Raw genomic sequence first — 27,606 nt, 5'->3', positions numbered from 1 at the left:
CAGAGGAATCTAAATAATGAATAAGATTTAAATGTTTTAAGTTGAGCAAACAACTTTATAGAGTTTGTAAATTCACTAATGTAGCTTCTGAAACAGCAACAATAAATTAATCTAATATGTGAATGTTTTAACAAATGTTCCGATATACTGTATGTTTTATGTTACCACTTGTAACATAAAACGTGTGAGTTAAAAGTAGCTCTTTATGCAGAAGGGATCAATATTTATGGCTGAGTTCTAGGGAGTGCATCTCACATATATGCATCTGCAGCCAGACATATACTGCTGTACATTTTCATACTGCACAGACATAGCCACTCAAACAGGAGGTGAGCAATATGTATGGTGACCTACATATATGGTGTGCAAACAGAGTCCTTGAAAAGACCACAACATGTAGCGGGTGAGTATGAGAGTAGAGAGAGAGAGAGCAGAGGGAATAGATAACGGTAAGGCAATATATATTGAGGTGAGTGTGCAGTAGAAAACACAGGTTGAGGCATGTGTGCGTGCCTGAGTTTGTGGGTGTGTGTGTGTGTGTGTGTCTGCACACAGGCACATGCAGCATATTGGATAAGAACTCTTTGAAAGGGAAACGTACTCCAACAGTGCTAATCTGCTCTGTATCTGTATTCTACTGTCATGCTCTCCGCTCTCATCCTCTTCTCTCAATACCTGTTAATCTGTCACTACTAGCCCCCCCCCCCCAACCCCATCCCTCCTCCTCTTTTCTGCTCTTTTTTCCATCCCAGACACTTTCATTTCCATTTCACACACACTGATTTTCATCTTTTTTTGTTCACTGCTTTTCATCACATTTAAGAAAGACATTTGTCGTTCTAAAGCTTTGTGGGAAAGCAGCCAACAAGAAGGAGGTGATTCATGCTTCCATGTAGGACACCGCTTACTTTGTGTTGCCTTGACTTTGGTCTGCAGTATCACTGAGGTCTGTGTGAGGTGTTTTTTTCTTCTTACTCTAGACTGGCTTGATCCGAGTGCACTGTTTACAAGTGAAAACGTTTTGCTGCATCACTAGAGATTTAGGTTGTTGTGTTGGAGTAGTTTTAACTCTATTGTTCTCAGGAAGAAAAAAACCTCACTTTGCCCTGTGAGGCCACTAGTCAGTGTTTCCAATTCTGTACTTCCACTTTGACAACCCTTTACTATAAGCTATGTATAAACAATGCTGACTCAGGGTTGATAAGAGCTCCAAAAATAGCAAAAGATACCTTTTAAAATGTATTTTGCTTAGTGTGCATGTGACTGAAAACTGATAACATATTTTCTTTACCAAAATAGATTTTAAAACCTAATCTCAGGAAGGCACCTCTAGTGGTTCAAAAATTAAAAAATCCAAAAACAGTTGTTACGGGGCTAACACAACCCCACAGCTAAATGCTATCCTAGCGCCTACGCTAAGGCCAGTGAGCCTGTAACCTAAATGCCTCTCCTTACGTGTTGCATAAACGTGAATGTGTATCCTGCCTTATCTGAATGTGTGTGCAACTGTCCTGTCTGTTTTAGGGGTGCGTGTAGGTGACTCACCCCAAAGATCCTCGTACATGCCGCGACCAGCTCACTCAGACAGCCCGATCCACAGAGCCACCGCCAGCCCTCTCTTTCATATCAGTTTAGTTCATGTGCAAAAAGCACCCGTGAAGTGTTGAAACAAAAACAAACGTTACTTCAGATTTAGTCTCTCAGGTGTCTGCGTCCTTGCGTCTTCCTCGTGGCGTCTCTTCGACTCGAAACCAATTTCCACCGGCTCCTCCGCAGGTGCTGCTAATGAAGATTACAGAGACAGAGCCACCACACCCCCCTCAGGTGTGTCATCAGTACTGACCCTGTTTCTCCTCCTACCAACCACGCCTACCGCTAAAGACCATGGCCGTTTCCGAATAGCCACAGTTCAGTAGGCAGTGTGTACTTTTCAGTAGGGAGTTTCAGTATACTGAACCCTCGTGGTCATTCAGTATGCATTTTTTGGGTCCACCTCAGTATACTGAACATTTCAGTATGGATACTAACTTCCGGGTTTCATGCAGTATGGATCGGATGTGTCCTTTCAGGACATGAATTGTATTTTACCTGTGCGAAATTAAACGTAAATCGTTACTTCATGTCCGCCTCCAAATCAAAACAAATGAGCGTGGATTAAGAGAATCAATTTTTAATCTAGAGTTAAAGTCTCGACTGAAATCGTTACTTCTAATTAACAACAGAAAATATAACAAATATCTGCATTATTATAAAACGTTTCTCCCTCTATTTAAATAATGAATTCCCTATTTAAATGCGTCTTTATTGGTTTATTTTACTTTATATTCTGTATATTACTGTCTTTCATTTGTACTTTCCTTTATGTAGGCTACTGTATGTTATTTAGTTATTTAATCTGTCTTTTACTTGATTTACATTGTGATATTGCTTTTTTTTACCTGACTGTATATGCGCATTACTCTTCTTGAATAAAGCTAAAAAAAACATTTTTTTTAAAACAGGTGGATGCAGCCGGTTCGGCAAACGTAAATGACGTCACTTCCATACTGAATGAATCAGAAGTAGGAACAAATATCTGCCTACTGAATAGTAGGTACTAAACAGTATACAGCTTGGATAGTAGGTACTGCCTACTGCCTACTGACAGATTGAGTAGGTACTTGGCAATTCGGATACAGCCCCTGAAGTGAATCCTTATAACGCATAACACAGTGCCCACATTCATAATATATTTAACTATGTGTGTTTTAACATGTCATATTTTACTAAATATTATTATCATATGAATTAGCTTCAATTGTACATGTTACTAATGTAAACATACTTTTAATATGATTATATTAATATGAGTATTTATATTTAATACTTTTTATATATCAGATCATTTGATTTTATGTAATGAGAATAAAAGCTTTCTATATTCTATAATTTGTTTAAACCCACGTGAGGGGAACTATATTTTAGATTGCCCTCTATTTTACGTAAACAGTAAGGTTCAAAGTAATTCAGCTGTGAAGACCAGTGGTGTTCTTACATAAATCACAACCAAAGATCGCCAGATATTAGAAGATAAAACCTTTTCACCCAAACCCTTAATGGCATTGGTTGACTGATGAGCAATAATTTGCATTTTTTTTGGAGACTGTAACTGTGACAACATTGTGCACTACTTACATGCACAGCAGCCTAAAGTATTAACATTAATAGAAGACATACCCGTATTAGCTTACACAGAGTGCCCCTTTGGTTCTAGTGAAATTAAAAAAAAATACATTTTGCTAGCTTAAACTAATGCTCGCTCTTATTTCAACACGATAGTTTTCCGGAAACTTGTTCTTTTTTTCCAGGCTAACTGGTTTGGTAATGGTTTGGCCTTTTTATGTCAGTGTCAGAACAGCTCTAGCATTAACTGTCCCCTACATCATCCAACATTTTAAGAGTCACCGCTATGCTATTGCAGCATGCTAATTTTGTGTTTCACTCAAAGTGGGGGCTATTTAGCCTTTAGGGCTGAGGTCAGAAAGTCTCTACACTTCATGCAGTTCACATTGGAGGCTGTTGTTAATGGTGAAAAAGAAGCATTAAACCAACATATAAGAGTTACAATAATGGAGGAGTCAAAGAAACATCGAGATAAACTTTAGTGAGGAACACTGTCATCGTAGATTTTTCAGTTTATTGCAAAATGGAAATACAGTTGAATTTGGCACTGATGCACTGTTATAAAGATGTGTCCAGGGTTAGCTGAGCAGCTTACCACAGCTTTCCAGGGAGTGCAATTCTAAACCCAAATGTAAGAGGGTGAGCCAAAAGCTAGAAAGAAGGAGGCTGCTGGGGTGATGGAGGCAAAGCTTTGCCAGCAGCAGCACGGTGTGAGCAGCATTGGTGTAGCAGGGAAGACGTGGTTAAATGGGCAGCCTTGTTGTTAGAATGAGCTGTGATTGGTTAGTGAGTAATATGAAGCAATAATTCAATTAGCAGGCTGTCAGCCGATTACAGCTGGGGCGTATTACTTTGGTGTCCTTCATGAACTATATTTATATCCTTAAAAAGTTTAAAAGTGTGACTTCAAATCAAGTTGTCAATACATTTGGGAGTAATAGCAGCTTTCATGCTTGTGTTTTGTTTAGACTTGCTTTGTTTTTTTAATGTAAAGTGCAGGTTTAAGTGCATATATTGGAGTATCATCAGCTGTTTTTGTAAAGTGATGTTACTGGTTTAAGAGATGCTCCAAAACATTTGAGCAAGCAAGTGGGTGTACTCTCTCTGACTGTTATTTTCTAGCTCTCTGCATTTCCATTTATAGAGTATATTTTTGGGCCTTACTAAACCAGATATACCATATCTGATTTCTCAGATGGTTCGGCCTACACAGGACATTATAAAAGGTGGCTTTTATTAGCACTTAGCCATGAAGTAAGCAGGGAACACACTGCTAGCAGCTAATAGCTCTGACAGGCTCTATTCACACCCCCTCAGAATGTCTCCTCTAAATGTCTCTCTGTCCTCAGAGAGGCCACCATTTCTACTGTGGATATGCTGCCTCAGCATAGACACACAACACACACACATCCATCTTTAAACGAGCTGCATCAGCATGGAGACATGTCACAACGACATCAGAGCCAAAATACATACAAGGGCATTCAGGAATAGTTTCCCACAACATGCAATCATTTATCCTTCAGCTTTTATTATTTCAAGATTTTAATCTTGCATCTTCAAAACCATGTTTCCTCAAATTGCAACTCTCTTATTGAAAACACAAATGCACTTATAACTGGATTTCCAAGCATTCCGTATGTGTACATCTGTATTTGTACGAGGCTGGAGAGTCCCTAGTCTGAAGGTAATATCAGCATCTCTACGTGCTGAGTCGTGATTTCCCTTTGCTATTGCTGCTCCTGCTGCTCCTGCTGTTGTGAACAGAATATCTAATCAGTTATGGCTTGATCCATTCATGTTGGTCTGTCTCAGGACCGCCAGTCGTGTGCTTTTTTTTATCCTCCTTCGTCATTTGGACACAGTGGAAGTCTGGTTAGTCCTCCTTCTGTCTCTCTCCTCTTCTATTTATCTGTCACTGACCCTCTGCTCTTCATCTGATCTCAGAGTTCGGACGCTTCTGCTGTTACACTTCTACTGAGTAATCTATCACTTTCAACCCTAAACACAAACACACACATTGACGGGAAACAGCAAACAAGCCCTCACTCCATACACAGTGACACACACACACAGTGACACACAAACAGGGATCTCAATAGAGCAGAGAGATCCTGTGAATCATAAGCATTCACCTCAGGTAGGTAATCATTTCAGAGTGGCTTCGGTGCCTGGTTAATGGTATTGCCGGCTGCATCAAGCAGGAAGTTGGAGGATCGGCAGGTCTCTCACTGCTGTGTTATTACTTATTGGTGATTTTAAAATGATTATGAATGTGGGTGCCACTTTCGAAGCCACTAGGAGGTATAGCGCTCAAATCATGACGTAATGCAATCCAGAAATTAAAAATGAGACAGGAGGCACTTTGGATGATCAAGGTGGTAACTAAGGACAGATGTGTTATTTTGCATTAATCATGGGTAACCATGGTGGTGATTCAGAACTGGTGTCTTTGATGTTTATGTGGCGTTTGCATGTACTTAAGGTACCTGAGTGTTTTTTTCCTGCAGTCAAAAAAGACAGAGTATCTAAGTGTAATCTAAATGTATGAACCCTTTGATGATGTTAATAGAGAACAATGTATTTTCTGTTGGCAGTAAATAATTAATCAACAATTGTTCTTATATACCAAAAATGTTTTACAATATGACCTCTGACCACTGGGATTGATGACCGGCTATCTGGGGCCTTCAGCGTAGCCGGTGATTGGCGAAAAAGTACTTCTTGTCTCCAATTAACCTAACGGGCATGTATTTGAACTGTGGGAGGAATTACCCGGAGGGAACCCAGGCATGTACAGGGAGAACATGCAAACTCCACACAGAAAGGTCCTGTCAGGCATTGATTCAAACCAGGAAACTTTTAACTGTGAGGCGACAGCACTATCCGCACTGCCATGCAGCCCACCTACTGCTCTACCAAGCATACAGTCACCAAACATCTTCCCCCAGCTACGCAAGTTTAGAAGTCCAGCTCGATTAATTCAACATATCAGTATTCACACCACTTGCATACATATTTTAGATTACAAAGATAATTCGATTTTAGATTTGTTTAGAAACATTTCTTCTTGGTGCTAAACGACCCCCACTCTTGAGGAAGTGCAGTAAACAAGGTTCAACTGAGTATGATATCTGTCTCTGCGTCTGTAATTAGCATGTTTGTTGTTTTATTTTCCCTCCCGCAGTTATAAACTTGTATTCATGAATTTACTCAATGCCCCCATCACTCACTCCTTTAATTAGAAAATAATCAGAGCTGGATGAGAGGTTCATTAAATCTCATCCATGAGAGCCATCAGCCACAAACACAGGAGTGGGATATTTATCAGGCTTATGAAAGGAACTCAGATACCCCCTCTAGCTTTTGTTTTCCTCTGCTAAGGGACATAATATTGGTTAGGAGGGCAGCATTAAAGCACTTGGACAGAGGGATGAACAAGTGATGAAGCTAAAGAAAGACAGGGTTTTTAATGGAAGAGTGCAATAAAGAACAAGAGTGGGAGGGAAGCACAGAAAGCGAGGGAGTCAGGAAAGGAGGAGGGGAGAGAAGAGCGAGAGATCATTAGAGAAGTGCTAATTAACAGAAACCACAGTGTTTAGCAGCACTTTGTCTCCATGCATTATCGATCCTTCATGACCGTTATAGAGCGGATGTTTTTGCTGCATTCTGCTTGGGCTTCTTCTTTTAGTTTTCTTTCTACAAAAGTTGATACATCAACTCTGAATCACCATCATAACCTTTAAATTCCCTTCTCTTCTCTTTAAAATATGCAAGCCATCAACCAATCAATCAAACAATAAAACGTTTTCAATAATGATACTGAGCAGGTCTAGAACGTGCTCTTTAAAGAACCCTGACAATAATCTACCATGTGCAGATACTTACAACAAGTGGCAAGCAAGGCGTCCATTTAACAGGTGAAAACCTTGAACAGCACAAGACTCACTAGCTAACAGCTGTCTGCCATGACCAGATGAGCCAAGAAAATGGGATAGAGGGATTGGCAGAAAGAGAAAGATGACTAGAATGAATTTGACACACAAAAATACAGACAGCAGAGAAATAACCATTGTACAATCTTTTCGCAGCAATGTTAATACAAGTTTAAATACGACTTATATTACCACTAGTAACTATTGTCATCATAATATATGCCTGAGTAACACTAAAAACTCACAGCGACAAGTGAAAACAATTACAAAAAAAGTAACATGCATTAATCGGACTAGAATGCATACAGATGGAGACAGAGAAAGAGAGACATTGGCTCAAGTCATCTGGCAGCCTAAGCCTATAGCAGCTACACTTGAGGCTGGTCTAAGCCTGAGCAAGACCTAACTTTAAGTTTCATCTGAAAGAAAGTTATGAGCTTACTCTTAAAAGTGGGGAGGGTGTCTGCCTCCTATGCCTAGACTGGTATAGATGATTCCAGAGAAGAGGTGCCTGATAACTGAAGGCTATACCTCCCATACTATACTTTTTGAAACAAGTAGGCCTTCTGTCCACAAGTGCAAGGTTTTAGAAGGGTAATAGGGCAATATGAGCTAATTGTTGATGGTGTCTGACCATTTAGGGATTGAATAAGTCATGCAAAAACATATACGGCTGTGCAATGGCCAATTTGGTTGTGGAAATGCCTGCATAAGTGACTAGATCATGATCATGACATTAGATATGGGGTATAGAATATATTACCTACTGAGAGAGAGAGAGAGAGAGACAGACAGACAGACAGACAGACAGACAGACATGAGGGGGGTGTCAACAAGCACATTAAAGCCAGAGAGGAAAGGAGACAGTACAGCAATGAAAAGAAGTGGAACATAGAGAGAGTGATCGACAGCTCATACACATCAAATGGTGTAACATGGATGGTGATGGACAGATGGAGAGGAGAGAACAGCAGATAGATGGGTGGTGTGTGGATGGAGAGAGAGTAATAAGAGGGGTGGAAGTGAACAGGCATGTCGTGTCGTCAGGAGATTGAGGAATGTCTGTAATATCCCCTTATTGTTATAGCCCATGTTGCAGGGCTTGCTGTCGGACGTTGTGATTCTTCAAAAGGCTTTAAGTGGATTACAGCGGTATCAGACTCAGCCATCAGAGATAGATACAGCAGCTGTGTCGTGTTGGGTCTCTAGACAGCGTGCTGTCTGTCACCTCACTGTCTCTCACTGCAGCTTTCATGCTGATGTTTGAAGTCTAGACGGGACTACATATCACAGAATATGTGATCGTAATGACATGGAGATTACAGTCAGATCCTTATTGTGCATGCAGAACTAATCATTTAAGCTTCTGTGCAACTTCAATTTGTTCACATTTATCTGACCTTTATGCCTTTTTAATTAGATTACAGCTTCTTTGATACATATCTCTACTTACGTGGCATCTCTGACAACGGATGAGTCCATTATGAGGGAGGCTTAAGAAGGTTATGTTCCCCCTGCTCAGTGTTACCCCCCCCCCCCCCCTTCCCTAAAGTGGTACAAGCCAACTTTGATCAATGTGGATCGATGTGGATGAGTTTGCAGCCGGAAGGCGCGACGTGGAGAGGGAAGGGGTGACTGTGTGTGTGTGTGTGTGTGTGTGTGTGTGTGTGTGTGTGTGTGTGTGTGTGTGTGCGCACCAAGGGAGGGAATTAAGTCACACAGTGTCAGGTTTTCTGCATGATATATCGCTTTAACAAAACATGTCCTAAATGACTCAGTCTAAGTGTCTTTTTCTCTTTTGTCTTTTTGTCTCTTTTTCACACACTCTCACTCTCTTGTGTGTGTCTCTGAGTGGGAGCAGGGCATGTTGACTGCTGAATGGTCCACTGAGGTGGTGTAGCAAAGGTCCAGGGGGAAAAATTGTTATTTGACTGTGCTGACTGAGGTTATTGTTTGTCATGTGATTTTGAAGTAAAAACATATAACCCAAGCATTAAAACAAACACAATCGATGAAAATATGTTTTATCACATACAACATTATATAACTTTGACACACAAGACTTTTTTAATCATTTTTTAAAATCAGTTTTCTTTGTTACACAGTTTGCTAGAACTCATTATAAATACCCAGGGCTTCAGTTTGAGGACTCTCCTGCTCTTCAGTTGTTGGTGATACAAAGGATAACTGTATTTCTTTTTGTATTAAGCTTTGACAGTTAGTCTTTCAAAAGGAGAAGCTGCAGCTAGAGGAAATATGGCAATTCGCCTTATTTTGTGTATGTCTGTGAGCCTGGAGCGTGACTGTACATCAGTGTGTGTGTGTGTGTGTGTGTGTGTGTGTGTGTGTGTGTGTGTGTGTGTGTGTGTGTGTGCGCGTGTGTGTGCTTGCGGAGGGGGGGTATCATCACTTTATGGAGTAATGAATGCTAATCCTCGCTTATCTGCTTTAACCTCGAGGCAATGACACTCGCTGCTGATGCCAGTACAGTGACACTCTTCATTGGAGGAGAATAGGAGAGTGTGTGTGTGTGTGTGTGTGTGTGTGTGTGTGTGTGTGTGTGTGTGTGTGTGTGTGTGTGTGTGTGTGTGTGTGTGTGTGTGTGTGTGTGTGTGTGCAGTCTTCTATTTGAACCAAATAAAAAAGATGTCTCTACTTGTGTCTGACAGATATTTCTCAGTTTTCTCTCAGTGTTTGTTGAAAGCTTCAGGGTGTGGTCTGGCGATTATCTGCCACGTCCCTCATGACTCATCAGAAGTAGAATAGAACATTCCGGCCCTCTGACTCGACTGCATCTGATCCTGACTCGTTTCATCAGGAGTCCAGAGGCAATGTTGTCATTTGATACTTTTTTTTTCAACAAGAGGGCAAATTCACAATTGATGTGCCACTGTGTCTATGTTCGCTGATTGTGTCCACTCACAGAGTTTTCTCAAGCAGAGGGCCCCGCCTGTTTTCAGCAGCTTTATTTTCTTGTCTTTTTTTTTTTGCTTTAGTGTAGCTGTTGAAGATCACAGCACAAAGCAAAGGCAGCTGCCTCTCTTTGCCAGCTTTTGTTCATTCACTTCATCATGTTTTGTTCTGTGCTGTCGTCTGTGTGTAAAAGGAGGCCGAGTCACTCGCTGCAAACCTAATCTACCTACAGGTACAAATGAAGTTACCTTACCTTACCTTACCTTACAACTTATTCTCCTTTTCTTTTCTTTTTTCATCTCCTGTGTCTGTCTTCAAATAGAGATTCAAGCGAAAACAATAATAATAAGAAAAAGATCTTAAAAAAACACTTGATGAACACTTACTGATATCAGTTGTGAAGCAATCTGAGGAGGAATGAAAATAGGGGAAGATGGAGATATGAAATATGATGGGAGGTTGAGATTTAGCAAAAAAAAAAAAAAGAGGTCTACTCCCTAGAAGCCAGAGAGGCCCATATATCAGCAGAATGAGTGTTACGAAGATAGGCAGAATATAATTAGGCCTAAAAGCTGTTGAGTCCTGTGTGCCTGTGCACCAGTCTTCCATTAAGGCTGTTTTAATGGGTCTGCGCTCCTCTGGCACAGTGAATGGGAGATAAAACTGAATTAGACCAAAGTTTAGAGATTGTGAATAGAGAACGCTTCAGCTGAGAGAGAAGGAGAGATGAAGGCAGAAACGAAAAAAGATGAACCGATGAGGGATGGAGGAAGAGGGTTAATTGAAAGAGAAATGGAGAAGAAGGGCCACATCTCAAGGGCTGTGGGGTTGCCTCAGTCTCAAAGTGTACGTGTGTGTTTGAATGAATGTACGCTGGTGAATGTGTGTGTTTGTCTGTCTTAAGGGAGATAGTGCTGTAGACCTGATGTGAACAAAGCTAATTAGAGACTTTGCCGTGCACAATTCTACTATGGCATTCCCCATAGGAGGCTGGACAACCCCCTTTTCTGCACCCTCCAGAGAAATGGAAAGAGAGAGGCAGAGATGCTGTACAGGCGTTTTTCATTGGAACTATTTTTAATCCTCTCTTTCAAGCTGATTTTTACAAGACCGGGCTAAATGACCGCAGCCAGGTCAGAGAAAAGAGCACAGTGAGCAAAGATGAAACGGACGCTCGGCTCCTGACTTGGTGACTTTGACATTATGTTGAATCCCTTTATGTGCCACCACCGACCTTATTTCCCCAATGCTAATGCAGACTTTTTCTGACCACAGGGGAGTTCACTGGCAAGGCAGGTAGCAACAAAAGGTGTGACGGATTAATCCACCCCAAGAGGGTCTAATGATCACATGGTATACAGGCCTGTACTCTGTGATGCATTTTCCAAGCAGCAACCTAAATTTTTTTAAATTGAAGCCAATGCAGTTCCTCCAGTGTCTACTTGAGCCTGCCTGCTCCCCTAGTACAAAGTCTGTGTAATGTCATGTTGAGCTCACACGTGAACACAGTGGGTCTTGTATGCAGAATTCTCAGATATCAGGTGAGGGAGTTAATGATGTTCCACAGATTGTGGCTGCCTCATTTTCTTTTCTCAAATAAAACGTGAAAAAAAAAAAAAAACAAGTCAAACATGGAACTCTCAAGCCAGACATTTCAGCCATTGCATCAAAGTAGATTAACAACCAAGTACCTTCTCAGCATGACAGCGGCAGAATGCTGCAAATAGGGTTAGGGGGTTATTAGCTTTCTATGCTACAGATTATGTACCTTCCCCCACAAAAAACATGCTAACACAATTTCACTGGCAGTTTCTCTGAGTGATCTGAGTGAGCCGCATTATGTCCATGTCCTGCACTCCGCTGCTTGTTCCCTCTCTAGTCTTGTCCGCTCTATTGTTCGTGCCTATTTTTCGCAGAGCATACAAGCATGCGTCAAGCTGAACAGAGCAGATCGACCCGGACAGGAAGTCAGACAAGCTAACGCATAGAGGATCCAGTCTATTTCAAAATCTAACAAAATATATAGACTCCCGATCATGTATCCCACCACTTTATCAGCATTACATCAAAACAGGCCCTAAATGAACCGCAATTCATCCTCAGAAAGACAACGTGACCTGTTGTTTGTCTCCTGTGATCTTGCGAACCTGCGAGTCTAGCTGCGCTCCGCTTTGGTAACGGACCCAGTGAGGTATAGGGCACGCGCCATTGGACAGAGCAAATCCACATTGGAGGTGAACTATATGTACATTGATCCTGTGGAAACTGCCAGACAGACTAAGTAGTGCTTTTGGGGGCTGTTGTTGGTGTTTTAGCTAATTGAGCACTACCGCTAAAAGCTTTCAGCCTATTCTGCATCGTTTGAGACATAGACCATCTCCCATCCTGAGATCACCAATTTTATTTTTTGTGAACACAACAGCTGTTGTGTTCCAGTTATAGTCCTAACTAGTCTTCTTTAGTCATCTCTGTCCCTTATTTTGATTCTCCCACGTATTCCACAAATCTACCCTTATCGTTGTCTCAAAGGCTTATCCCTCTGCCCAGTTAAATGAGGTTTCAAGGCCATTAACTGATCCAGGCTATTAAACTAACGCACCAGGGGTGTGCCAGATTTGATAAATGATTGGAAAGAGATTATGAGACTTATATAGACTAGTATTAGCCGTGGCACACAAGAGACACGGAGAAAGCGAAGACAAAGAACACAGGATGTTTTTGTCTTTTAATTCAAAGAAAAAACATGTTTGTCCCCAGGTTTCCTTCCTAATATGTTGCAGAATAGGCCAGCAGTTTGCAGCTGGAGTGTATTGCTTGAAAATCTGCTATGTTAATGAGTGTGTGTGTGTGTGTGTGTGTGTGTGTGTGTGTGTGTGTGTGTGTGTGTGTGTGTTTGTGTGTGTGTGTGTGTGTGTGTGTGTGTGTGTGTGTGTGTGTGTGTGTGTGTGCATTGGGCAGTCTGGCAGCATTCTCAGTCCTCAGACAGGCCGTTCTTTGTGCTGTGTCTGATGTCATAATTTGCCTGACGTATGCTTGCCAACAGGAACCTTTGGTCAAGAAAGCACATGCCCCTACCTGTGTGTGTAAGTTCTTACATGCTTGTGTATTCTCCTCACAGCACCTCATCCACACAACGCTTTCTTGACTGATGCCCGTCTCTGGGAGCAGAAGGGAGAGGCGGTGCCGTTGGGACAGAATTAATAATGCACAAGGGTGTGGGACAGTGGCTGTGCAGACTTGAGCTCTACAGTTGTCACACTGGTCACGGTGTTCACAGTTTCAGCAGCAGCAGTCTGAGGGGAGCTCAGACACGGCGTTATCAGAGCGGGAGAATGCGGAAAAGATCAGAGGCTGTTGGATTATGTGTAGTTAAATTGGACTGAGGCATTCTGGATGGGCAGATTAAAAGATCAATTTAGAATCAATGGGTGATTACAGGAGTGAACATGCAGAAATGCAACGTTCCATACAACCTTCAGACGATGGAGATATCTGCCAGCAAAAGAAACTGGCAAAATCTCTAAAATGCGACTGCTTTGATTAATATTAATAAGAAAAAAGCACCCACCCCTCTCTCTATGTCGGTCTATCCCCTTCTTTCTGCTTTTTCGTACCTCCCTCTGACTCTCTGCCTTCCTCTTCTTCTGTTCTTGTTTTTGTCTCTGCTGCTCGTCCGTGAGATGAATTCTGCCACAGGTTTTATTCTCTGCGATTCCACAGACACATCTTTCAGAGAGCCGCCAAAATACCACAGGCAACCAATAATACAGACAGTTTGAGCTTTTGATCTTGGTCCATACAAAAAAATGCACACGCACACACACACACACACACACACACACACACACACACACACACACACACACACACACACACATGTATAGCAAGTAACTTCATAAGCATGTGACCCAAGTGCTTGACCCTTAGTTTGTCAGAAATTGTACTTTTTTGAAAAATTTCAACCAGACTTTCTTTACAAGTATTGAATGAGCTATAATTCGTATACTTCTTATCACAGTGATTAGACAAAACACACAAAGTTAGGCCTACAGGGAGGAAGAAACATAAAGATGGACTTATAGCATCAATTAAAATGATGACCCCCCCCCACTTGTGATTTTTTTGGTAAGTTTAAATTTTACCAAACCATTTCTTAAGCAAAGAGTCAAATTCATATTATTGGGATCTGCTCAGCAAAGCAACCTTATATCAGTTACACAGAAGATTGCAAAATGTTCCCTGCCAAACAGTGGTCTGATAATTTTTTTTAACAGAGACACATTGAACAAAGTTTAATATATATGTAAAATATAAAGTAGACTCCATGCATTGCATACTGGTTTCTAGCTATGGCTCATTTGCGAACCCTGTCCCAGGCTAGCTTTTAGGAGAATTCATAATCTTGTCCACTCTCATAAGCCTCAAACTATAAAACTTAGACGTACCCCGTTCACATTGTCAAAGGATATTGATTAGAGCAGCTTTGAAATGTGTTGTGGCAAGAAACTAACTAACTAACTAACTAACTGTTGTTTCGGTGTACAGTCTTGTTGATGTAAACTTGTAATCAAGGATTCTGTGGGGCAGCATGTCTGTGTGTTCTGTACTGTACGTGTGTACATGCTGTACAGGCAGGCACCTGAGTTTTTTATTCTGTATTACTAATTCATAATCATCAATAACAGTTTGCAACTTAAAAGCTTTTTTTATTCTAAAAAGAAGTCAAAGTTGGTGGTGTGTTTGTCTGCGCTATATTTATGTGCATGCAAGTGTAGGAGCAAAAATATGGCTGAAAGATATGTGGTGTAATGAGGCCAAGGTGATTTATACTGTGAATGCAGAATCCTCTATTTTCCCAGCATGTACACACAGACACACACGCGCACACACACACACTTAAAGAGTGCGACTGTGACAGCTGGTTCACTTTCTTTCAATTGCTCCCCTATTAAAAGAGAAACTGTGCTTTGCCACAGAAACACCTACATTTAGTGATGAGACAACTTCATGTAAAGGCTGTTAAATCAAGACATGTTTGAAGATTGTTTCAGACGGAATCATAGAATATTATTGCAAACAGGATGCGGGGAGAAAAACAACAACTAGTCAAGGCAGCAACCTGACCAAAAGAGTACGGCAATCAGCATTGTGCGTGAGAGACAGATGCTTGTAGATTGTTAGCATATTAGAGTCTCAGCGGAGGACTCGTAGACAGGTGAAGGTGGAAAAGAGTCAACTCAATGTGTAGTTGTGCAGTGTAGCCAGAGGGATCACTGGATCAGACAGCATCACGATTAACCTGTTCTGACACTGTTTAGACAGGCAGGCAGGAGAGAAGCTAGGACATTAGCATCACTGGGAGTGTCGGGTGTGGAGGGACATGAGGCTCCGGCAGGACTGAATTGTGCACAGCAACAGATTAATGGGGGCTACTGGTGAAAACGAAGCGGTAGGGCTTTGTTAAATTGCTGACCTTTTTGGATTGAGCTGATAAAATACAGTGATGAGGTAAATCATCATTGTTGCAGGCATGATAATAAGGATTTTCCTTCATCCTAATGATTATACTTTAATGTTTAAAGGTTATTGTCTAGCTTTGTCGGGGGATGCCTCCTCTATATTAATGGTTTGATATTGGCATTCAGGGGTTATTGAATTGAAAAGTTACCAGAGGACTGTCATCAAGGCTACTGGGGTTCAATCCTCAATGTCCATATTCTGTATATTATCTGTAAACTAGTATAGCATGCTCACTGCACCTTAATCTGTATATTATAATCCTAAGAATACACTTATATTTATAGCATTTATTCATATTTATAGCATCCCATTAATCCAGCCATTCATATATACCTAATAATTCACTTTTTTTAGTCTACATCTGTAAATTTTGTAATTACTGTACATAGCACAGACTCTTGCACTTTCTGCTTATTTGCACTTCTGGTGAGATGCCAAACCTCATTTCGTTACTCTATACTTGTATATGTGTAATGACAATAAAGTTGAATCTCAGTGAAACGAATGATCAGTGTTGACTTCTTAAAGGAAGTAAACTTAATTTTAAGTTACATATGTATGTACTTACTTATGTATTATGTTTGTAACATAGCTAGTGTACGTACTTATTGATAGCCCACTTGATCTTTTTCTAAACTTTCTTTAACCTAATATGCTTCTGTGTCTAAACGCAACCACACTGAGTGGTTTGAACTTAGCTTTGTTTGTAAAATCTTACCAGATTTTTCTTCTAAATCAGCATCAGTTGACTGCTTTATTTCTAAAGGTCTATCTAGCTGTTGCCTATTAATAACCTCTAACTTTAGGCAAACTGACAATCATATGGCAACTGATCAAACAGCTGTTTTTGAAGAATGGCTGAAGTTAAACATGCTGTTTTTTTTCTCAGCAGTGTCCATTTTAAAAGAACAAAATAAGCTGCTGTACTTCTACACACACATATTCACTATAATAAACATCAGACAGTTTACAAATCATTAAAGTGATTCCAGAGCATGTTACTCTACAACTACGGCTTATCGAGCCTCTACATAATCAATGAGAGGACTAAATCCATCAAAAAGAAACATTGTTAAACTAAACTTTAGTTCATCTATCATAATGTTGTCTTTGTTTCCCCTTCCAGACTTTTGAACTCTCCCCTCCAGCTTTGCTGTTAGTAGATTTCAAGGTTACAATATTCAGCCTGCTGATTCAGCTACCAAACATTTATTCATCCACCACAAAGCATTCTTCAGTTTGATGCTCATCATGGTTTCCTAGAGAAGGTCGTGGGATTTATCATAGGATTGGAGGAGCATTTCCTTAAAGCGCACTGTATTTTGAAAATGTCATTTCGTCACATAAATATTGCAGCTGATCCTTTTCTCAAAATAACTTGACATATTATAAATGTCAGGAAGAGTTCGACTCTTCTATTTTTTTAACCTGCAATGACAGACTTCTGGCCACAGGGCAGTTGAACCAAATCATAAACCCTGGTATATTATTACTTCTTAAGATAATAGGCTAAACATTTTATTTTTTGCATCAACCACCAGAAAGTGATAAAAGCACTAATAAGGAATTACTTTCTTGAAACTGGATGCATTTAAATTCTGTATGACACTCTTTAGATTCTTGTTTGCTTCTACTCACTTCTCAGGGAAATACCAGCCTATTAAGCTGATTAATGTTAAATGTGCTACAAGCTAGCCACTGACTTCATCTGTCTGCTGTTTATGGCTTTGCAAGGAGTTTAGAGTGGATTTCAAAGTGCTTTGGACAAAAAACGGAATAAGGAAAGTGTTGCGATGAAACTAAAACAGTAAAGCTGCAATCTAGGAAACCAACACAAACTGGGAAAGCTTTGAAACCAATGTAGGCAAAATAATGTTTTAAAAGAATGCTTATTCGGTGGGCAGCCAATGAGTCACACACACTGTGGTCATTTGATATTAATTAGTTCATTGAAAAATAATGATTACGATTTCTCTCAAAAAATAATTAGGGGATTTGTTGTAATGAAAGACTGCATTGTCGCAGTTAATCACACACACACACACACACACACACACACACATGCACACACACACACACACACACACACATGCACACACACACAGAAAAAGACTCAGACACACACAGAGACACGGCTGGAGTTGACATACTAGAGTCTAGTCACCCGGCGGGAATTTGCCTTGTAAATCAAAAGACATTAGCCAATTAGTGCTGATCAATAGTCGCAGCAACACAGGGAAGAGCTAGACTGGGAGCATTGTTAATGCGTGCCTCGAGGCCGACCTACCGACTGGGATTTCTACCACTCTCAGCTCTCGACCAATGAAAATGCTGCAAGAACTCTTGACATTCTGCCGCTCTCCAATGCAGAGTACCTTTTTCCTGCTGTATCTAGGCAGAACAGCCTGCACGGAGGATGCAGAGATGGAGAGATAGAGCGCGATGTAAGCAGGGGAAAGAAGGGAGGTGGGAGGAAAAAAAGGAAGAGTGGGAGAGTGAATGTGTTAGGCTGTGAAAGCAGGTGTCATGGTGGGCCGCAGTGGGCAGTAGGTAATCGCACTGAGATAAGCACCAGCATGACAGCCAACCTCAAATTCCCCATGGGAGGTGGTAGTGTGGAGTTTCTGCAGGGTTGGTCTACCCATCCTGTGGAAATAGATTCATATGAAGGATGCATTTTGATGGAGGGCATGATTGAGGCGAGAGAAGAAGAGTGAGGGCAGTATTTACATTTCTGCACATATGTTCACACTCACAGATTACAGGCTGGGATGCATGGTGGGGGGGGGGGGGGGGGGGGGGGACTGAGGCAGAAGGAAAAGAATATAGAAAAAGAATGAGAGTAAAGAAAGTGGAGGAAATATCTAAAATATTACACCCATCCAGTGGGGAGTGTTCAGCGGAGTAGGCATTATGAGGGTGTAAATTGCATTCCCTCTTTCTCCCCTTGGGCTGCCGGCTGCTGGATGAATATAATCACACACAGCACGGAGCAGCACCCAGAAACACAGTGCACACCCAGTCTGTGGACACTAGAAGAATATAGATATGTGTGTGTGTGTGTGTGTGTGTGTGTGTGTGTGTGTGTGTGTGTGTGTGTGTGTGTGTGTGTGTGTGTGTGTGTGTGTGTGTGTGTGTGTGTGTGTGTGTGTGTGTTTGTTGTCACAGAAGTCTCTGATCATGTTTCGATTTTGCAATAGTTCCCCCCTTCTGTTTCTGAAATGATGTAAAATATTGACACATAGGTAATTTGTCTCAATTGGTAGGAGATCAATAGTGATTCACTGTGTGTCGTAAAACATCAAGCATCAGCGTGCAAGATGGAGGAGAGCAATTCCTCTTTTTGGTGAGAGCAAACGTTAATGTATAGGAAGGAACATTCCAACTGTTTTTCTGAGGTTTTCTGCTTTTCTTTTTTAAAGCAAACCCTGAGCAAACATTGAGAAACTGAGCAACGTAAGCAACCTTCTGTGACTTGAGCCTCTTCTGTTTACCTATCAGTGTTGCTATACAGTACATATACAATTGAACTAAGGTGGATAGTTTCATAATTGTGGATTATTTGATCAACAGGAAAGTTAATCTGCTGGTATTTTGATAAACTACAAATTTGTTAAGCCATTTTCACTCAAAAATATCAAACATTATCTAGTTCCAGATTCATAAAAGTAAGGATTTGCTTCTTTTCTTTTTCTCATTCAATATGAAAAAGCATTTCCGTATTTAACTGTCGGGTTCAACAAGCAATTTAAAGAGTTTTAAAACTTTTCCAGACCTATTAATTAATGTGTTTACCAAGAAAAATGATAACTGTCAGATTGGATAATTAAAAGTATCCATATCATTATTTAGTGTCTTATTCCCTGTTTCCTTTTTATTTTTCTCTGCGTGTAACCCTCTGCTAGCAGAAGCAGATAGACTTGCTAATCCTCTTTATCTCAGCTCTCGAAGCTAATTTGTCTCCCGATGGACCCTCAGAAAATAGGGGAGGGTAGCATGGGGGGGGGGGAAAGCATATCTGATCAGTCTTCTTCACAATAAACCCAGTGGCAGGCCCAGATGTCAGGGATGTTAGGTCAGCGCCCGCTAAATGAGAGGGCAGCAACCCAAGTCAAGGCTCATTACTTCTTTACATTAGGCAGCAGTTGACAGAAACATTCTTTTAATTTGCCTCTTTCTATCCTCCTTGCCCTTCCTTGTCTCCTCCTACCCCTCCTCCATCTCTCCCAGGGCCGCTGCTCCAGAGAGAACTGTAAGTACCTGCACCCTCCTCCCCACCTAAAGACGCAGCTGGAGATCAATGGCAGGAACAACCTCATCCAGCAGAAAAACATGGCCATGCTGGCACAGCAGATGCAGCTCGCCAACGCCATGATGCCCGGCACACAGTTACAGCCAGTGGTGAGCGCAAACTAATAACTACTCTCACATAAACAAATGCAAATGTAATGCACACATGGTACAAACGTTGCATTTTAAAAGTACAAAACCACATTTGACAAACATTTAAGGGTGAGTTAATCATTGTTGGTGTGTTATTTGTACTGAAGTTGGCCTAAAACTTAACACAACTGCTTAACTTATTGTCTGTGCATGAACTATTTATAGACGCTTTGTCAGCCCTGTCTCACTACATTCGTGTTGTCTTTAGCCATGTGGCTAGGCTAGCTGGACGCTCTTAATTGTGCTTTTTATCACTATTATGAACCACCTGTTTTAAATCAAAATTAACTACAAAAGCCTGAAAGCAAAGCAACTACTACTAGCGCACAACTACTGAAAATCCCTGTAGCAAGCTAGTTGACAAAACCTTTAGCCCGATGGCTAAGCTAACCACCGCAATGCTTAGTGCATCTTTTTGAGGCAGATTCTTTACTCATAAGAGCGAACAGAAAGATCGCTGACTGAGGATACCTTACCGCTGGCCGATGAATTGAAAAAGAAAGACTCACTCCTGTCGAGCTTCATGGATGTGGCCTACAACGTTTCTCCGGGACACAGCTCTCTGGGACCCTGTCGCGGGTCCACGGCCATCCTTCTGCTCCTCAACAAACCACCGGTAATCTCGGGCCAAGGTGGTTGTCCGCAGTTGTAAAAAGGGCTCTGACAAGTCAGCCTCTCCCAAGGCTCTACTTCGGCTCAGCCCGCTTCAGCTCCGTCTCTGGGAGCAGACATAACTGACATCTTGACCTTCCCACCGCTGGAAGCTGCCAGCAATGGAGAGGCCTGTTGCCCAACTGGTCAGCCACTTCGACAACCAACCTCCTGGCAACCTCCTCCACACGTTGGAAGATTTTGAAGGGGGCCATGCTCAGACTTCCCAGGGCGGCTGAGCATATCTCGCCCTGCAGTACATACAGCTGGATCCTGATAGTCATCTTTTCTTGATCCCCTGTTTACTCCAAAACCATTAATTGAGGGGGTAACTCCATATCCTCAGGTGGCGCCCTTCTGGTCATTCGAAAATAGAGGCTTATATTTAAAGGTGACTGCACTTTTGGAACTATTGTTGTCAGCTTAATTCTACATTTGCCTTTATTCTTGTTGATCTTTTTCTTTTGCATTTTGTAATTGCCTTCTTCTTCAAGACTTCTTCATTCTATTCCGTCCCAAATAGTTTAAATCTTAAAGAACATAAGAACATCATTTTTTCTGTCTCTGAAATTTGATGCTCAGAAAAATGTTTTCATCTGGTAGTTTTGTAAAGACTGTGTATGGGGGAAATGAGGGGCCACCACGACTTGACCATGCCCATTCTAAAACCCAGTTCTACAGATTATATCAGTGATGAGCAAAAAGATTTTGAATACAGTTTCTGTTTTTCTTTTCTTTTGAGCAGAATGAAAATCATTGCGATGTTAATGGGAAATGTTTCTGTTAAGACAAATTAATTACTGAACTCTTGAACCCTGAAAGCTTGCTGGAAATGTTATGCAGTTAAATCTCTTCTTTTTTGTGAGTGCCTTGAACATGCTTAATAGGAGATTAATGAAGCTTTTCATTTAATTGAATATGTTATGGGTGAGAAGGTCACTTTTTCAAATCAATGATGCTTTGATTTTGAATTCAAACAAGCCAAAACAAATCAAGCAAATCAGATAATTAGACGGAAGATTGACTGGCCCCTGCCTGCCGCAGTGTTGTTGTCAGCCTGACCCTACTTAGCAGCAAGCTGCTAAAACAGCCTTTTTACATTTTTCCAGGCCAAAGAGTAACATGAGTTGCATATTAGACATTTAAAAGAAAGCTGAAAGAGGTTTTTTTTGTGATAAAGCAGAAGTTACACAAGATGAGGAGAAAAAATACATCTCCCTCATTTGTCCACAGCGGGCGCCGAAATCAACACAAACCTCAAGTTCCCCACAGGAGCTTGAAGTTCATCCACGACTTCAACCCAAGATTCTTAAAATATAGAAATTATGTTCTGGATCATTTGGTCTATGCGTATGTAAAAAAAAAAAGTCATAAACATAGAAGAGGTTGGAAAATTAGCTTCAAAATAATACAATTTCAATTCAAATTGATTAGACAGATTAAATACTTTGAATAAAAATGTTCTCTTGATTGACTATTAGAAGAATTCTTTGACTGTTGAGGTGAGGATTTCATTAACATTCGTTAACAAGGTGTTAGACTTCTTTTATACAATGATCAGTAGAGTGTTATATTATAATCATGCCATCATTGAGACAAACACAGATCCCTACATGCTGCACACACACATGCTCATCCACCTCCTCAATCAAGCTCTTTTAAGTCATTCTTTCTGTCTTCTCCTCCGACCCTATATGTCTACTGTAAGTGTGAGCACTGGAGTGTATTTGTAAATTTGACAACTTAAAAGAGCTTGGACACACACCCCCATACACGTGCACACTTACATGCAGCTGATGGCTTATCACCCTTGTCTTGGGGGGATGAGTTGCTGAGTCGAGAAGCCCATTGTGAGGAACAGAGGCAGCCATGAAAGGGTTTAAAAGAAGCAGTAGATCTCCTCAGGACTGCAAAGCTTTCTCTTTGCTGTTTATGTCATGGGAAGAGAGAGAGAGAAAAGGAGGTGGAAGACAGTTTGACAGAGAAGGACACAGCAGAAGAAGAAAGGGAGCACTGAGTGAGGCAGAAGGAGATAAATGGGTAGAGTAAAGACAGGTAGGTAAAGTGAAGGAGATAGGGCGACAGCGGTGAGGAAAGATGGGTTTAGACCTGAGCTGTGGGAGAAAAGAGTGTGTGCAAAGGGAACAAAGGATAAGACTGGGTACTTGCCTTTCTAAAAATCAGTTTCCTCCTCTATCCCTCCCTTGTGTCTGTAGTCTGAGCTTCCTGCCCTCATACTCAGCAGCTTTAACACATTTTATCTGCTGCTCTGCCCCTTTTTTTTTTGGCCCTTACCTGCTCTCCTTCCATCCTTGTGTGTGGGAGAGGGCTTTCATTTCACGCATGGACATGTGCAGAGGGTGGAGTAATTAGGGTCCATTACAGCCTGCTGTGAGTGATGGTGCTCATGATGCTTTTTATTACAGAGTCAACGTCAGTGGACAGGCAACATTACAATTATGTTGTAGCACTCACTCACTCACTCACTCACATGAAAATAAAAAGATCCACTAAAGGAAACTTAGTATACTAGTTTGATGCAGTCAGTGTATAAAAATAAGTGAAATAAAACCATGAAGGCCACAAGGGAAGGGCTTTCCAAGAGCTGTCTTACTTCTATAATTACATATATTTCCATGTTTGGGTTGTAAGAAGGAGCATGTTTATAACTGGTGGCACAATAACACAACAAAGCCTGGGCTGAGCTCAGTGTACAGTAGTTGATTTAGCACTTCAGAGGAAAATAGAATGCTTTTATTGTCATTCCACATTGTACTGGCTCCCTGTCACATTTAGAATTGATTTTAAAATTTGACTGATCCCGTTTTAAGCTTGTGTTGGTATTTCCCCAAATTACATTTCTGGAATGCTGACCCCATATGAGCCATCTTATCCCCATCCCATGACCTTAGATCCTCAAATGGGGCCCTTCTAGTCGTTCCAAAGTCAAGGCTGAAATCTGAAGGTGACACTGCTTGTTGTCAGGGTCCTCGACTTTGGTCTTAGTGGAATGGATATCTGTGTATTAAAATGTATTCAAAGTAGTTTGAGCTAAGTTCATATGAGGAGTTTTTTACTTATTATTAAACAGACTGACATTAATATTTATGCCTCTATTACCTACAGCAAACAACACCATCAGCAACAAGATCGATTCTTTCTTTGTAGTTAAGATCTATTACAGCTGCACAGGGCTAAGCGTCGGGTGAGGAGATTAACATCACACTGCTGCAGCAGCCTTTGTTTGCATGTTGGCAGAAATTCACAACAAGTGATACATCTGACGTTTTAAATGAATCAGAATGACATTTTCTCCCCACAAAACAAAACACAACCTAAACATGTACAGGACACAATATAAGATGCATCCCTTTACCAACAGGGGGCGCCAAAATCAACACAAGACAAAAGTTCCTCACTTTACCCTGACCTGGATATAACCTGGAGATTTTCCTGTTACACTCTAAGGATTAAATTCAATAGAAATAAAATAATCAGTTGAGCAACTAAATAATTTCAACAGCCTGCCTTTGCTATAAACAGTAACAAAAAGTGGCTAATGTTAGCTTACCATTGAACATTTTAGATTCAGTAGGTACAGCTATGCATTGTCACATTCTCTTATTTTCTTAACAATTGGCCATTCTTTAAAAAAACTTTGTATTACTTTTAAACACAGTGTTTATTTGTCTCACCTTGTTATAAAAGAGTGTGTTCAACTTTTAGCCTTGAAAAATCACCTGATATGACTCTGCAAATAATACTTGGTTCTATGAAAATAAGTATCAAAATGTTTCCTATACAAATTAAGAGTGTGCCGTAAGGTGACTTCCTGGTCAGATATGTGAAAGCTAATTTTTTGTTAATGTAGAGTGCATGTACATTCTCAATGGCAGAGGACCATTTGACATCTATTGAAAAGTCACTGTTTATATCACAATGTTCTGTTTGATAACATCTCTTTTATTTTGCTTGTAAGTCTCTAAGCTGATACTAAGGTGCTGTTGATGTCTTATTTTTTACAATAAATTGTGATGAAGAAAAGTCATTGTGATCTTTAATTCTTATTGTTGATTCCAATATGAATAATCAATTTACATTACTAAACCACGTTTGTATGATTGGCTCCACCACTTAGATTAGGGTTAAATCTCTGTAACTCTACGACTGTCGGAGGAAGAGCTATTCAAACACATCATTACTGCTGCATAACAAAGTGCTGACAGGAAGCATGCAGTGAGAAATTATTCTGTTCCTACTGTGTAAACATGCTCAATTTCACATAATTGTTTTCAAACCATTGCGACTGTGATTTATAGCTGGAATCTGCGCGACCTATCATTATTGGAAACCATTCAATGCTAAGTGGAGAGATATTCCAGAAAAAGCCATTAAAAGGATCACAAACTTTTGTAGGATGACATCACTGCATTGCTACAAGCTCGTGACTGTGAATCGTATATGTGACTTCATCTCAACCCTGAGATGAGGAAATCCTAAACTGATTTTTTTATCTTCCTAAAGCGACACACACTTATGTCTCCAGACCTTGTGACAGGACATAATTCTTCTTCTGGAGGGCAGAGAGTCCACGCCATTCTTCCAGATTTTCTGAGTCATCCCGGCGCAGAGTGGAGTTTTTTTGGGAGGAATGTAAGCGTCCAGCCCTGCTGCTCTATTACTCACTATGTCGTGTTGGCAGGGACTCGAGAGACAATCCTCAGACTGGGCCTGAGGTCAGGAACGTGCAGGGAAAATTTACAGAGCACTACGTCAGCTAGCACACTCCTTAGCCTCCCTCTCAGGAAGTTTTCTCTGTTAAGCACATACAGGCACTGTTTTTTTTTTTTCAACAGTACATCCCCTCCCTTCCTTTCCCTTGCACACACAGCTTGACGTCCCTCATCCTTATTACTTCTATATGTGTGATCTTTGGTGTGTGAAGCGTGTGATTCGATCAGAGCCATGGGGAGTGGGTGACACCAGCATACAGAGTGCAGACCTCTTTTATGAGTGATGTCAAATGAAAGACAAGCAGCCATCAAAGACATATTGTGTTTCCTCTGATGTAAGCCCATTAATTGTGTATTTTTTTGCTGTCTTCTTCTCCCACACATCCTGAACCAAAGTATACTCAGCTCGGCTTCTGATAATTACATACATCTCTTATTTCAACATCTTCTGTCATACATCTTCAAAGGGATATTTGAGAAGCAGTAAAAGAAGATGGAGTTATACTTATTTGGTTGATGTATTTAATTATTCAACATTAAAACACATTTTCTAAAAGTCATTTTCTTATTTTTCATGTGCCAACAGCCCATGTTTTCAGTCACACCCAGCCTTGCAACCAACATGAATGCTGCTGCTGCGGCGGCCGCTGCGTTTAACCCCTACCTTGGCCCCGTGTCGCCTGGCCTGATGCCTGCTGACATCATGCCCAGCGCCCCTGTACTGGTCACCAGCAATCCCAACGTCCCTGTACCAGCTGCAGCTGCTGCCGCTGCACAGAAACTCATGAGGACGGACAGACTGGAGGTGAGAAAACACACGTTTACACGCATAGAAAGCAGGTTGAAACAAGGAGAATATGACCACACAGGTGAAAGGTTGTGATTAATCACAAAAGCCGACAAAGCAAAAAGACATGTTAACAAAACACTAACAAACATTTTCCCTCATATGCAAACAGATTGGGCTTTGAAACTCTGCCTGTTGGAATCTGAAAGGCTGGGGCTGAAAAAAGTCTTGCTCATCCGTTTCTGTTTGCAGACTTTAATGAAGTATCTGGTACACAGTTTCAGTAACAGTAATCCTATTATCAAATTGCAGCCATTACCCAGACTTAGGCAAAGAGACAGAGATGTTAATGAGAGTATCTGGTTGCATAACATCACTGTTGTGTTGATGCCGCCTCCAATCAGCAGGAGGCAGACAGTATTGTTTGGCACAAAATTAACTTAGACTGTATATTCAAGAAAATCTTTCAATTCTTCCATGAGAGCAATCAGTCGTGAGAAACCTGACGGCGGACGCTGCTCTAGCTGTGTTCAGATAATCATTAATTGGACAGTGAGTCAATCCCATCCATTATGCAGCCCCGCCCGGGACACATTCGCAATGGAGTAATGGGGAAATCGTTGAAGGCAGGCAAGAAGCGTGCGGTGACTTTAGGAAGGTTACATTGAAAATGTATATGGGGTTTCTGGCTAATTAATGAGGGAGAAAGTCTCCTGGCCCTAATGGAAGAGTGGATGACACACATAGAGCAAGGGAAACAGGTCAATGACAGGAAAAAGAGATGGAGGGCGAGATAGGAAATCAATTTGTAGACCTGTTGTGGTCATCAGGGGAATGGTTTGGGGGGGAAGAGAAAAGAGAGAAAGATAACAAAAAGAAATGAGAGAGTTTTGATTGAATTTCATGAAAGAGTCGTGACTGGCGAGAGGAAGGAGAAGAGGGAGAAGAAGAACATGTAGGTCTCGACTGAGAGTGAAATGATAAGTTGGCAACGGATTGAAAGCATTCTGCACCAAAGTCCAGTAAACACACAAGCAGATATGAAATATTTATTAGGCAAATGCAATAATTGGCAGTAGAGGGAAAATCTGCTCGCCTTTTCTCCTTTAAGGTACTCAGGCCCAGTGGTCACCACTGCACTACAGTAGCTGTGGAGATCAGTCTGGGTATACTGGTTCAGATTTTTGATCTGAGGGACTTATAAGCCTCATTCGTCAAGAACTGGGTTCACTAAAAATATCTTCAAGAAAAGGGCCGGCCATATTTTAGTCTCTCTTGTGAGTGTTTCAGAATAAACATAGCTGGAATTCAGTGGGCCGACACACATACCAGTCGTTCGATATGTTACAGGCTATTTCCTGGAGGCTGAGAGAAATTCCTATTTTAGAAGAACAACCCTCCTGACTGTTTCCCCCCCAAGAAATATGTTCTCCACCTCTATCGCTGATGGAGCGTCAGCTTT

At 41.1% G+C, this 27,606-nt stretch overlaps 1 protein-coding gene across 8 annotated transcripts in view; it reads left to right on the top strand.

Moving 5' to 3' along the window:
- The window catches only part of LOC109985772 (muscleblind-like protein 1), a 66,755-nt gene that overhangs the window by 27,416 nt on the left and 11,733 nt on the right, over nucleotides 1-27,606 (top strand). For 6 of the 8 annotated variants that reach the window (XM_065960078.1, XM_065960077.1, XM_065960076.1 and 3 more), the window contains exons 3-5: nucleotides 19,761-19,931; nucleotides 25,149-25,277; nucleotides 25,944-26,162. In XM_065960078.1, coding sequence (XP_065816150.1) covers nucleotides 19,761-19,931; nucleotides 25,149-25,277; nucleotides 25,944-26,162 — 519 coding nt within the window. The remainder of the gene's footprint in view (nucleotides 1-19,760; nucleotides 19,932-25,148; nucleotides 25,278-25,943; nucleotides 26,163-27,606) is intronic. The other 2 variants (XM_065960079.1, XM_020636170.3) reach the window with 1 other exon arrangement.

This window comes from Labrus bergylta, chromosome 11 (assembly GCF_963930695.1).
Source record: "Labrus bergylta chromosome 11, fLabBer1.1, whole genome shotgun sequence".
NCBI classification, from domain to species: Eukaryota; Metazoa; Chordata; class Actinopteri; order Labriformes; family Labridae; genus Labrus; species Labrus bergylta.
The sequence above is the reverse complement of the archived record's forward strand: the minus strand, read 5'-3'. Positions and strand labels throughout refer to the sequence as shown.